Source organism: Syngnathus floridae, chromosome 5 (assembly GCF_059516105.1).
Source record: "Syngnathus floridae isolate MCC-2025c chromosome 5, RoL_Sflo_1.0, whole genome shotgun sequence".
Lineage (NCBI taxonomy): Eukaryota > Metazoa > Chordata > Actinopteri > Syngnathiformes > Syngnathidae > Syngnathus > Syngnathus floridae.
This window is the reverse complement of record NC_142417.1, coordinates 3,088,878-3,101,549: the sequence shown is the minus strand read 5'-3', so window position 1 is coordinate 3,101,549 and position 12,672 is coordinate 3,088,878. Positions and strand designations below refer to the sequence as shown.

Sequence of the window (12,672 nt, the reverse complement as noted above, 5' to 3'; positions counted from 1 at the left end):
ATTTATTTATTTATTTATTCATTAATTTATTTATTTATTTATTTATTCATTCATTCATTTATTATGAGGGTATAAGTGACAAATAGTGTTTGGGATGAATGAAGCAATTCCCACAACCAACGCAGGGACAAAGTGTACGGATCAAAAACTAGACTCATGAGTCAGTGGGGATTTTTAACGACTTGTCGACATTGTTACGTTATGTGGGGCCCAAGTAGCAAATTTGTGTCACTAAACATGAGTCAACAATTTAGGATAAATGGCTCTAAATGTGATCTGGACAGCTATTGTATAACGCTATCCGCTAAAAAAAAAAATAATAAAATCCCCTATGTGCTAAGGAAACTACGGAAGTACAAACAAATACTCTTCTTCCTGAGGAAGTTGAAACAGATCCAGTGTTTCGATTTACAATGCAATTGTGCGGCTACTGGAAGGTGCCTTGGAGCATAATCTGGATGAAGTTTGCAAATTGACGTCACGCCTATTTGGGGGAGAAGAACTTTGGACGTCGATGGTGCTGACTCACGCATTTTGTCATTCATGAAACTGTTACCCTTTGTTTTTGTCCCTTTTGATTCTGACTCGGCCGGGAAAAGAACCAGTTCTATGTATGCATTCGTATAATCTTGACACACTATCCGTGTGGTATACAAAGAGAGCAGGCGCATGTTTGTGTATGCTTTAATTCTCGACCTCGCTTTATGACTTGGGCTGAATCATTAACGCAAGTCTTGTTTGTCTGCCCGATCTCTGCCTCCCCCGAGACTTTTTTTTGTGTTTTTTTTTTATAGCGTAGTCTGAGACTAACTTTGCACGCTTCATCCTCCCACTCGTGAGAAAAAGAAAAAAAAAAAACATTCTTAATGACTCCTGATGGTCAGGTCAGCTACCCTACCTGGTCGTTTTCCGTCCTAATTCTAGTGTCCCGACCGTAATCGCGAAGTCTAAAAAAGGCTACACAAGCTCCTCCTTATCTTATCTGCCCTTTTTGTCAGACCACATAGCAATTAAATGATGCCAAAAACTAATGTATATGGCAAGTCTTGAGACCCGACAGATGAGGCCACATTTTTCAAATTCCACATGCCCAATCCCTAACAAAGACTTAATTGTTAAAGCTCTATAATGTCCGCGTTTTGGTGACGTCATTGGGGTTGCTTCACCCAAAACACGGCAGGAGGAAAGGCAGCAACTCCGAAAAGTCTTTCTCAAATGATGCATTCAGTGTGAAGAATCTGACGTTTGCGGACGGACGTGATGACGCAGTTGAAGTTGCTCAACTATATCTTTGAAAAAATATATTGCAGTACAGTTCTGAAACACTACCACAACACAATAAAGTTAAATTTCCCAATAAATTACATATTTTGTCTACTGTGCAGGTGTAATGTTATGACCGATAAGTAGGTTGAGGTCTTGTACTGGCAGTTTTGTAGATTTTTTTTTATTTTTTTTACAGTGGGCTAGAGTTAACATGCCTGAAATGGTGTTGTGCTTATTTCCTAACTTACATCCTCCACGCCCCCTCATGCAGTCCAGCAAGCATCAGGGGCGCGCACATAGCTGAGTCAAAGTTACCACAGACACAAAGGTACGCACGCGCACGCGCACGCAGGTTCTTGCTGAGGAAACGTGCGTCAGTGCCTAGTAGCGATCGGTGAGCCGAGTCTATGCTGCGGCTGCATTGAAGCGTTTCCGTCAAATGGAATCTAAGTGGACCATGGACTACCTCGTCGTCTGCTTTGCGTTGATTGTCATTAGTGAGTATTGAACATTTTCTCCGCTTCAACTTCTCTCCAATGGGATGTGCATGCTCCGACGTCCCTTCCGTACCCTTATTATTTGTCACAAGTGGGTTGGAGCAGATTGAAAGACGCGTAATTAGCAATTAAAACCAATTACGTGTTTAGTACGCGTCAGCGCTGAAATGACATTCGTCTATCTGCTGATGTAGCAAATAAAAGGTGATTTCAAAAAGTGAGGTTAGGTTAAGTTGTGTTGGGGGCAAACGGGCGTGGTTGCTGCGCTGGTGAACGTTCACATTCCTCAAGCCTTGTGCCTGTGTGGACTTGTATGCCTGTGATAGATTCCATGTCCTCAGGGGGCAAGTTCACATGGTTGCACTTCCTACTGGATGTGCCTTTGCCTTCCAATGTGAACGCTCACAATACTTTTGTAGTCATGCTTTTTGTTGTGTTGTTGCCACCATGAGTCAAAGCTTAGTGATTGTGGATTTTTTTGTTTTTGTTTGGATGAATTGCATGAAAAAAACATTTTAAATTTCCACCCCATTACCTGACAACCAACCAGTGGCGGAGCTACAGGGAGTGACACCAAGAGATAATTGACTTTTGGACAGATCAAGAGGTTTGACTGGCATCTTCTGAAAAATGTTGTTCAAAAAAAATCACAAATTTTGCGGATCCCCAGTGATATCCTTGGCTGCCCCATCCGGTAAAAATAATGAAATGACAGGATTCCCACAACATACCGTGGCAAATTCAAGTATTATATTGTAGGAGAAGTTAGAAATGGCAGCAGCTTACTATTCCTGTGAGTAATGATTTATTCCTTCATGCCTCCTTCCACCAGCTGACAGAATCGGCGTCTCACGCTCCTTCAATGTGGGCACTGCGGGGGCTAAGATTTTCAGCGGGCCGCCGGTGGAGGAATTTGGCTACACGGTCCAACAGGCCAGCAACCATGAGGGCAAATGGTAACAAACATTCACAGTTTTTTTTTTTTTTCAATGACCCATCGTTACTTCCTCGTGCTTTCCGACGATGTGTACGGTTAGTCGTCAGCGCACGCTGATTCATCGTCTGGAGGAGTGTCGTGTTTGCTTTTACTGAGCGTCTGAGAAAGCTGACGCAAATGCAGTTTATTCCTCTTGACAAAGACTAAGTCTCTTTCCCCCAAATATTGTGACAAGCAAGAAAGAGATAAATATTGTTGTGTGTGTGTAGGCTTCTGGTTGGTGCTCCCTGGAGTGGTTATACTCAAAACAGGAAGGGGGACTTGTACAAGTGTCCAGTGTCAGGGGCACGAACCACCTGCGACAAGCTGAATATTGAAGGTGAGGTGCGGCTTCTATCTTTAACCTTTGAGCCTCACCCGGCGCCGTTCTGAACAAACAAATAAAATGTGGCTCATATCCCCGCAGATTCCATCAATATTCCAGATGTGAACAACGTCAACGTCAACATGTCTCTTGGCATGACCCTGACCCGTCTGCCTGCAGTCAATGGTCTGATGGTATGCAGCCGTCTGTCTGTCTGTCTGTCTGTCTGTCTGTCTGTCTGTCTGTCTGTCTGTCTGTCAATTCTATGAAGATACACACACACAAAAAAGAACAGGAAGGAGAGCGAACAAGATGATTAAAAAGAAATATATATATATATATATAACTTTTTTTTTTTAAAAAGGCTGTGTTGGTATCTGAGTGACTTCTCGACACCATTGAGGAAGTAGATAAAATGAGGGTGCTGGGAAAAAAAAAGTATCTTACCCTCTGCATGAGATAGATAGAATATTGTAAAGTAATAACAATATTTTATATAGCCTTCTGGTTTATTTATATATACGTATGTATGTATGTGTATGTATGTATGTATGTATGTATGTATATGTGCATGTATGTATGTATGTATATGTATGTGTATGTATATATATGTATGTATATATATGTATATGTATATATATGTGTATACGTATGTATGTATGTATTTTTTTTATTATAAAAGGTTCATCATAATTCATTTGGTTGAATAGTTTAATTCAAAAAGTGGAACTCATCGAGATTCACGACACACCGTGGCTTATTAACTAGCCCTCTAAACATACATACATACATACATACATACATACATACATACATACATACATACATACATACATACATACATACATACATACATACATACATACATACATACATACATACATACAGAGAATGAATGAACGTACAAAATGTGGGTTCAAAAAGAGAAACGATACAGCTACAGTATGTTCAAATGGTCCTCCATCTTGTATTGCTGCGCAGACATGCGGTCCCCTTTGGGCACAGAGGTGTGGCGATCAAAACTACTACCCTGGAATATGTTCCAGACTCAGCCCCCTCTTTCAGCCTCAACCTGCCTTTGCTCCTGCCGTCCAGAGTGAGAGCTAGCCAACGAGCACCTTCAATAATCCTCAGCATACCCCCTCGCCGTACTCCCTCATACCTTGTTTGCCTCCTTTGCAGCTTGTGGTGGGCCGATGGACATCGTGATCGTACTGGACGGCTCCAACAGCATCTACCCGTGGGCTCCGATGAGGGAGTTCATCGAGAAGCTCTTACCGACCCTTGAAATCGGACCCCAAAACACCCAGGTGACACCGACCGTTTTGGTCGACCATCTGCAGAATCCTTTTTTGTTTGTTTTTTCTGCAGAAGGAAACAAATGATGGGCGGCTCGGTGGCGCACTGGGTAGCACGTCCGCCTCACAGTTAGGAGGGTGCGGGTTCAATTCCACCTCCGGCCCTCCCTGTGTGGAGTTTGCATGTTCTCCCCGGGCCCGCGTGGGTTTTCTCCGGGCACTCCGGTTTCCTCCCACATTCCAAAAACATGCTTGCTAGGCCGATTGAAGACTCCAAATTGTCCCTAGGTGTGAGTGCGAATGGTTGTCTGTCTCTGTGTGCCCTGCGATTGGCTGGCAACCGGTTCAGGGTGTCCCCCGCCTACTGCCCGATGACAGCTGGGATAGGCTCCAGCACGCCCGTGACCCCCGTGGGGACTAAGCGGTTCAGAAAATGGATGGATGGAAACAAATGATCATCTCTTCACACAGTGTGTTTTGCGTGTGGCCAGGTCAGTGTCATCCAGTATGCAGTCGACCCCAAGATCGAATTCCCACTGAATCAGTACCGAACCAGAGCTGAGTTGCTGAATGCAGCCTCTCAACTCAAACAAATGCAAGGTTCCTCCACCAATACGTTCCACGCCATCCAATATGCCAGGTCGGTGTCACAGCGTGACCTACTTGTGTGCGCGTGCGTATACGTTGTGTAATGGTCTGTCCGCGTTTGTTCTCGAAGTCAGTGGGGTTTTAATCCCATCTACGGCGCCCGCCCGACCGCTTCCAAGGTGATGGTGGTGGTGACGGACGGCGAGTCTCACGACCAAGCCTTCAGAGATACCGTCATCACTGATTGTGAAAAGCAAGGAATCACGCGCTTTGGTATCGCTGTGAGTGGAGAATGACCGCTGCATTTAAAACAAGAAAATCAGGAAATATTGGACCTATTTTTTTTCCCCCTCCCATCCTCTCTAGGTGCTGGGCTACTACACCAGAAACAACATCGACACCGATAACCTCATCAAGGAAATCAAGTCCATCGCCAGCGCGCCCACAGAAAATTACTTTTTTAACGTGTCCGAAGAAGCGGCCCTGTCCAACATCGCCGGAACGCTGGGCAGCCGCATCTTCAACATCGAGGGTGTATATTATTTTCTGGCGCTCACTCAGCACGTCACAGCCGAGTCTCTCCCGGGCGAGTCTTTTGAAATTTGTTTCCATTTGTCTTTGCTTAAGGCACGGGGAAAGGGGGTGACAATTTCAACATGGAGATGTCCCAGGTGGGCTTTAGCGCTCACTCCTCTAGCAAAAAGGTACATCGACACTTTTATTGGGTATTTTTCAAGTTTGAGGTTGTGCAGACAGCAGTTGTACAAAAACAGCCCCTAATTTGTTATTCAGTGCCATTTTGCATTTCCTTCAATCGTCCAAAGGGCAGTCGTCATTGGGCAACGCGTAGTCTGCCTAGCAACAAGTGGCAGAAATGATGTGACTGTAATGGTCGTCCAATCCCTCTTCTTTTTAGACAACAAACTAGCTGAGAGTAGAGACTGAACAGATAAGTCGGCGAGTCCATTTTACGACTCCCGGTTCGCGTTTTAAAGCTTGAAAGAGACCCGATTCATCGACTCCATACTATTGACAAAACGAACAGTTTCTCATTCTACTGTACCGTCACTATTTTGGGAAGTCAAAAGTTGGTTCAAAGCTTTTTCTGTTGAAGGACATGACGATGCTGGGAGCAGTGGGTGCCTACGGTTGGGCCGGAACCGTCGTCCACCAAATGGGCTCCAAAGTGGATGTTCTCCCCGTCTCAGCCTTTGAGGGAGCTCTTCAAGATAGAAACCACAGCTCGTTACTGGGTAGAAAACATATGGTGACGACAAGCCAAAATATACAGCAGACTTCCATTTGATGGCTTTTGTTTTATCGGATGTTTTGCAGGTTACTCTGTCTGCATGCTAAGCGACGGCGCTACAGAATATTTTGTGGCCGGCGCGCCTCGCTCCAACCACTCCGGACAAGTCATCGTCTACAGCTACAACGCTCAGAAGCGATTCACCATCATCGATTCGGAACGAGGAAAGCAGGTACGCCCACTGAGCGGAATCCGCACCATAACGCCGATGGCTCAACCGTCGCCTTTTGCCTTCTAGATTGGGTCTTATTTTGGTGGCGTCCTGTGCGCGCTGGATGTTGACAAAGACGGGGTGACGGACCTGCTGCTGGTCAGCGCGCCCATGTTTATGAGCGAGCAGAAGAGAGAGCAAGGCCGTGTGTACATCTTCACCGTCACTAAGGTGACAGCCGGCGGCAGTCACTTGTTTTCACTGCTGCTAAAATGGCCGCCTTCTAAAAACGGTTTCTTTTATTTCTATTTCCATCTCTCGCGTTGTGATCTGAAGGGTATCCTGAATGAGCAAGGATTCCTCCAAGGCACTCCTCCCGCCGAGAACGGGCGTTTCGGGACAGCCGTGTCGGCAATTCCCGACCTGGACCTTGACGGTTACAATGACGTCGTCGTCGGAGCGCCCCTAGAGGACAAAGGAAGAGGCGTCCTTTATATCTACAATGGGAGGAAGAAGACGTTAGACAAGCAGTTCTCGCAGGTACTCACATGTTCTTTGTGGGTTTTAGATGGCCAATAGAACTTGTTTCATGGTCTTTGTTCAGAGAATACACGGTTCTAAAATGGATCCTCAAGTGAAGTTTTTTGGCCGCTCCCTCGATAGCTACAAAGACCTGAACGATGACACGCTCGCTGACATCTCAGTGGGTGCATATGGGAAAGTGGTGCAGCTCTGGTGAGACCAAGTTCCGACCAAGTGTGTCTCACTTCTGTCCTCCAGGATGATTTTTTTCAATTGTCCTCCAGGTCCCGAGGTGTGGCCACGCTCTCTGCCACCGCTTCCTTTAAACCCGAGAAGATCGACATTTTCAGCAAATCTTGTGACGTCAATGGACGCAAGATGACGTGTTTCAACAGCAACCTCTGTTTCAGCCCGACCTTCAGGCCCCAAAATCCAGTCGGACCCATGGGTAAATCCAATCGGCTTGCTTTTCCTTGTAATGGCAGCTGAATTGTCTTGTCTTTTTCTAGATATCGCCTACACATTGACTCTGGACGCCGATTTGCAGGCTTCTCGTGTGACCTCCCGCGGACTCTTCATGAAAAATAATGAGCGCGTGTTTACGGAGAACGCCAAGATATCAACTGCGATTCAGTGTCAAGACTTCCAAGTCTACGTGCAGGTAGTAGCTGAGTGCTATTGCGTAATTTCGACCTCTGTGCTGCTCTTGCCTATGTGATCATATTTGTTTTGGCATCAGGAGACGCCCGATTTTGTCAATTCAGTCAGTTTGAAGGTGGAAATCGAGCAGCGGCACGCCGACGCCAACCCGGTCCTTGACGTCTTCTCGACGTCCGCCTGGGAGTTCTTTGTAAGTTGCCGTCCCATTTTACGGCTTGGCTCGGGAGTCACTAGTCATTTTGCAAACGCTCCTATTTGATGATGACACTTTTCAAACACCCGAATGAGCGACTTAAGCTACAGAGTGTGACGTGCGCCCATGTTTTCAGATCCCCTTCACTAAGAACTGTGGCTCTGACGAGGTGTGCGTCAGCGATCTGGTGCTGAGCGTGAAGACGGACACTGAGGGGACCAGGTAAGATGAACTTATTGCCCACGGGAGACTCACCGGTATGTCTATGGTCTTACGATACCTGTTTGCGTTTTGAACTCACAGGAGTGAATGTCTGGCGTCAATGTTTAACTATGACAGTTGCTTAACCCCGATCCATTAATAATAATGTGTGCTTATTTGTTTCAGCTCAGCTCCTTTTCTGGTCAGCACCAATAAGCAGGAGCTGTCTTTTGAGGTCACAGTGAAGAACAAGAAAGAAAATGCTTATAACACGCAAGTGCTGGCCGCATATTCGGCGAACCTCTTCTACTCTTCGGTATTTCCTCCTGTAAGTCGTATTTTTGTGTATTATTATTATGATTGGCTGTAGCATTTATATTAGTTGCAATATTAATCAATTAATATTATATTATTACATTAGTGCTGAATTGAAAGAATGTACTGTGGATTTGATTGCAATTTGGGAAACAGAAAACATGTCTAAGAAAAACACATACGTAAATACATAAATAGATAAATAAATAAATACCGAACTGCGCAAATTTAACACTGGGATGCTTTCAATCAATTTTGAAATATGAAAGTTAAAAAATGATGCCGACTGAATCCTTAACAGACCGAAGGAGTGAAATGCACCTCAACGCAAGAGCAAACTGTTGTTTGCCAAGTGGGATACCCGGCTTTAAAAAATGACCAAATGGTGAGTGCAAGCAAACTCAGCTCTTTATTTTTTCTCACACCAGCATGTTTGCTCAAACTTGTGTTGGTTCTTCCTAGATGAAATTTCAGCTCAATTTCCAATACAACCTCAATCATCCGCTCAGTCGGGCAAAGGTCAAGTTCGAGGCTAAAAGGTAGCCTGCTGGAGATAAGAATGAGGAAAAATAATATTGCTTTTTTTCCTTCTACTACAAGTTGCCTTCTTTGCAGCGACGGTAAAGAGCAGGTCCCGTCAGACAACCGAGTGGACGTGTCAATTCCTCTTCAATACAATGCAGGCGTTGTTTTATCTAGGTGATTTTTGTGGTTGACAAACACATTTAGAATCAGAAACATAGCCAAGTGTACAAATCAGATTATTTGCTGTTTTCTTCTTTCCAGGAATTCAAACATCAACTTCTATGTGGCCAATTCAACCACCACACCGGTGACAACGGTGAAAACGTTGGATGACATTGGACCCGAGTTTAACTTCACCGTGAAGGTGCAATCAATGAATACAGTGCAACGTGACTTCTTGAAGGCATCACTCTGCTTTATCATGATTCATTTCAAAGGTTTCAACAGGAAACTTCCCAGTTAGCCTCCTGTACTTGACCGTGTCCCTCCCGATGAGCACCAAGGGAGGAAACCCGCTCCTCTATCTCACCAGTGTGGACACGCAAGTTGTGAGCAGCCACGTACATTCAATAACTTATTTACCGACGTATCTCAGAGATTACTCATCTGCAACCTATCAAACATCCATAACACGTGGCTAATTGTGCAGGGCGGTGCCGTCAGCTGTGATTCCGTTGGCTTGGCGGACCCACTGAGGATTGGCGTCAAGGACCACCAAGCCTCTTTTACCGAGGAGAGTCTCCGAGGCGTCGAGAAGCTGGTCGGTCAAGTTGAGAATTGAACTCGGATTGTGCCTTTGCTTGATTATGGCTTGATTGATTGGATTCCAGGATTGTCAGAGTGCAAAGTGTCAGAAGATCAAGTGTCTCCTCAAAGATGCAGAAGTCAGCAGCGACTATTATGTGAAAGTCAAAACAAGGATTTGGAGTGGGACATTCATCACGGTATTTACTGCAATGAGCTGATGTCGTGCTCACTCACCCACGGTGGTCATTTTTAAAGCTGCGTGTCGGTTTAGGCGCTCTACCAGACCACCGAGCTGATCTCCACCGTGGAAGTGGAGAGCTCCAACCCCGATTTATTCATCATCCGCCTCAAAGAGCTGCCGGTAAACGCCGTCGTATTCATGAATTCGGGAGGGACATCATGCATGAGGAGACTTTTTGACTGGGTTTGTGACAGGTGGTGGTTACAGTGAGCAAACCGGGAGCCACGGGCGACGTTCCGGTGGGAGTTATTGTCGGCAGTGTGATCGGAGGACTAGTGCTACTCGGCCTGGCTGTCGCTCTGCTGTGGAAGGTCAGCTCATGTCCGCATTATGTAACTCTCATCGCTTGTCTTGCTAACGTAGTTCTTGAGAATGCTTATTTAAAAAAAGATGATGCTCGATCAGTCGCTCGGTCAGTCAGCGAAGCTCAAAGTCCTTACCCTCTCTCAGTTCAACGTGCATTTCCCCCCCCCCCCCTCTAGTTTGGATTTTTCAAAAGGAAATACCAGCAGCTGCAAAAAGACGCAGATGCACAGAGCCACGATGATGGGGTGTTGTGAGTTGCCACTACAATCAACCATGTTCGCCACTGGATCTTCATCCAACGTACTCACTGGTACTTCTCAAGCGCAATGAAGGTCTCTCACTATTGGATGAAAAAAAAAAAAAAAAAAAAAACTTGTGTGACACCTTCAACATGAATATGCTGTTCTTTACTTTTTCTGTACTTCAGCTTATTGTGTGCATGAACTACTGGCATGACTGATACTCAGGTTGTTTTTCTTGGATTTGGACTAGTTGAATTGTGATGTGGCAGCATGGTGGGTGAGCGCTTAGCATATCTACCTTACACTTCTGAGGCTTGCTGTTCCAATTTTTGCCCCCTTTCATATTCTCCCACATTCCAAAAAACATGCATATTAGGTTAATTGAAAACTCCAAATTGTCCATAACTATGAATATGAGTCAATGTATGAGTGTAAATAGATATCTGTCAAATGAGCTCTAAAGTAATGGATGGATGGATGTGAATCGTTCGTGAAAATGCAAAAAAAAGACAAAACGTTAAATATTTTTATTGTATATAATGTAATATAAAATTGTGGTTAAGGTTTTATGTTTGAATGGTTTGAAAGGTTGGCTGAGATCTTTTTTTGTATTTATGTTTTTATTTGGGGGGCTTTAAAACGCTTTAAAAAAAACTTACATCACTGTCAAATGAGAAAATCACCAATTCAAACCGATTTAATTCAATATCTGTCTTTCTTTTTTATGTGTAGCAATTTTAAACTGGTTTGTCACATGTGAAGTTTGTACTTGCATACTTTCACCACAAGAGGGCGGCAAGATCCAAATTACAGGTTGGCTTTCCTCTGCCATGGGCCAGTTGGCTGTTTTTAACAGTCATAAATTCAAATTTATTTGTGAATATGTTGAATTACATTTTCTTTTTGTGTGTGCAAAGAACCATAATTACAGCTCGGAATGAAATGGACACGTCATCATTGCCTACTGATAGCAATAGTTTGTCACTAAGTTTTGACGATAAATGTTACAGGAGATTGTCCTACACGTGCTGTAAGAATGTGTTTGTGTTTTGACTTTGGCTGTATATTTTAAGGAGTTTATTTGTACACGATAGTTCTGTAAATGTGGACAGTGATGATTCAAAAAGACAAAGAGAGGATGAATGATGACTGGTACAGTTCCAATGGTACAACTTTTATTTGTAAATCTTAAGTAATGCACATTGTCCAACATTAGTTTACCCTTGATTGCACTTTGTAGTTTTAATGTTTTTCTTTGTGTTGCGGAATGGCTTCAAATGTTCTCCAGACCACTTAATTCGGATTTAATCTTGAGTGCAGTATGAATCTTATTAATGGGCGCCGGCTAACCGCACAGTATTTCTTTTTGTTGTTGTAGTACAAGCAAGCTTCAGAAAAGTGAATAAATGTCTCCCACTTGGCATCAGCAAAGTCATGTTCGTAATTGACCACATTTGATTGGCACAGCCAGAGAGCTTTTCATTCATCTACAAGTTTTGAGAGCTGTTAATAATTTTACCTTACAGTCTCAGTTTAATAGCGCTCTGGCAAACTATTAAGCATATGGTTCAATTAATAACTGCCGTAGCGATCACAACTGAACGTTAATTATTTTGCACCAACTATCCAAATAACCCTTCTCCAGCTTTTCTCATCTGGAGGCCAAATGTTGCTTGAATGAATACACACACACACACACACACACACACACACACACACACACACACACACACACACACACACACAGACACACACACACGCACACACACACGCACACACACATTGGGCACCTACTTAGACCCACTTAAATGGGTGCTAAATGTTCATACTTTGTTTTAACATGTATAATTACATTCTATTAGTAAACAATGACTCGACTCTAATCATGTTAATAATTGTCATCAGTGAGTCAACGAGGTGAACGACAGATAAATACGTATCAACAAACAACACTATTTCTTAAGCGTTTACATTTTTAAATATTCAAATTTGCTAGGACATCACAATGTCCCAACACTGGTGAGTTATTTTTAGAACAGGCTACTCATGTGGTCCTTGGGGGCGACCATGTTGGTGACCTCTGGCTCAAACTAATGATAACCACGTTGTACTTGGACCGATGGGAATTGTCTGAGAGAAAAGCCACATGAAGTCAATTGCACCATTTTTTTTTTTTAATGAATGGTGCAATATGAATGTATTTATGAGCTATGTTGACTACACGTTGTCTTGAGTGATAGGGGTTGTCTGTCCACCAGATCGTCACCTCTCGGCGGCGTCCGCTCATCTTCCGCTATAAGCAGACCTCTG

General features: G+C 44.0%; 1 protein-coding gene across 2 annotated transcripts; it reads left to right on the top strand.

The window, feature by feature from the left end:
- The first annotated feature begins 1,548 nt into the window (after positions 1–1,548).
- Positions 1,549–11,793, top strand: itga2.2 (integrin, alpha 2 (CD49B, alpha 2 subunit of VLA-2 receptor), tandem duplicate 2). 2 transcript variants are annotated; one of them, XM_088375181.1, is made up of 30 exons: positions 1,549–1,763; positions 2,596–2,719; positions 2,970–3,079; positions 3,167–3,258; positions 4,046–4,160; positions 4,247–4,374; positions 4,854–5,002; positions 5,081–5,231; positions 5,317–5,482; positions 5,578–5,654; positions 6,065–6,203; positions 6,286–6,431; positions 6,498–6,641; positions 6,747–6,950; positions 7,015–7,145; positions 7,217–7,380; positions 7,442–7,593; positions 7,672–7,782; positions 7,922–8,007; positions 8,173–8,314; positions 8,603–8,686; positions 8,764–8,840; positions 8,917–9,000; positions 9,088–9,190; positions 9,264–9,374; positions 9,476–9,586; positions 9,657–9,770; positions 9,845–9,934; positions 10,009–10,125; positions 10,297–11,793. In XM_088375181.1, the coding sequence occupies exons 1-30, from the start codon at positions 1,706–1,708 to the stop codon at positions 10,372–10,374; spliced, it is 3,558 nt and encodes a 1,185-aa protein (XP_088231307.1). In that variant the 5' UTR covers positions 1,549–1,705; the 3' UTR covers positions 10,375–11,793. The 2 variants fall into 2 exon arrangements, with proteins under 2 accessions (XP_088231307.1, XP_088231306.1); XM_088375180.1 differs by having other exon boundaries at positions 9,264–9,386.
- Positions 11,794–12,672: the final 879 nt, after the last annotated feature.

Excerpts from the sequence above, each read along its gene's own strand:
- itga2.2 (XM_088375180.1), top strand. The coding sequence starts at position 1,706 with ATGGAATCTAAGTGGACCATGGACTACCTCGTCGTCTGCTTTGCGTTG. Across the intron at positions 6,951-7,014 it reads TAGACAAGCAGTTCTCGCAG|AGAATACACGGTTCTAAAAT; the intron begins GTACTCACATGT and ends GTCTTTGTTCAG. Across the intron at positions 7,381-7,441 it reads AAATCCAGTCGGACCCATGG|ATATCGCCTACACATTGACT; the intron begins GTAAATCCAATC and ends GTCTTTTTCTAG.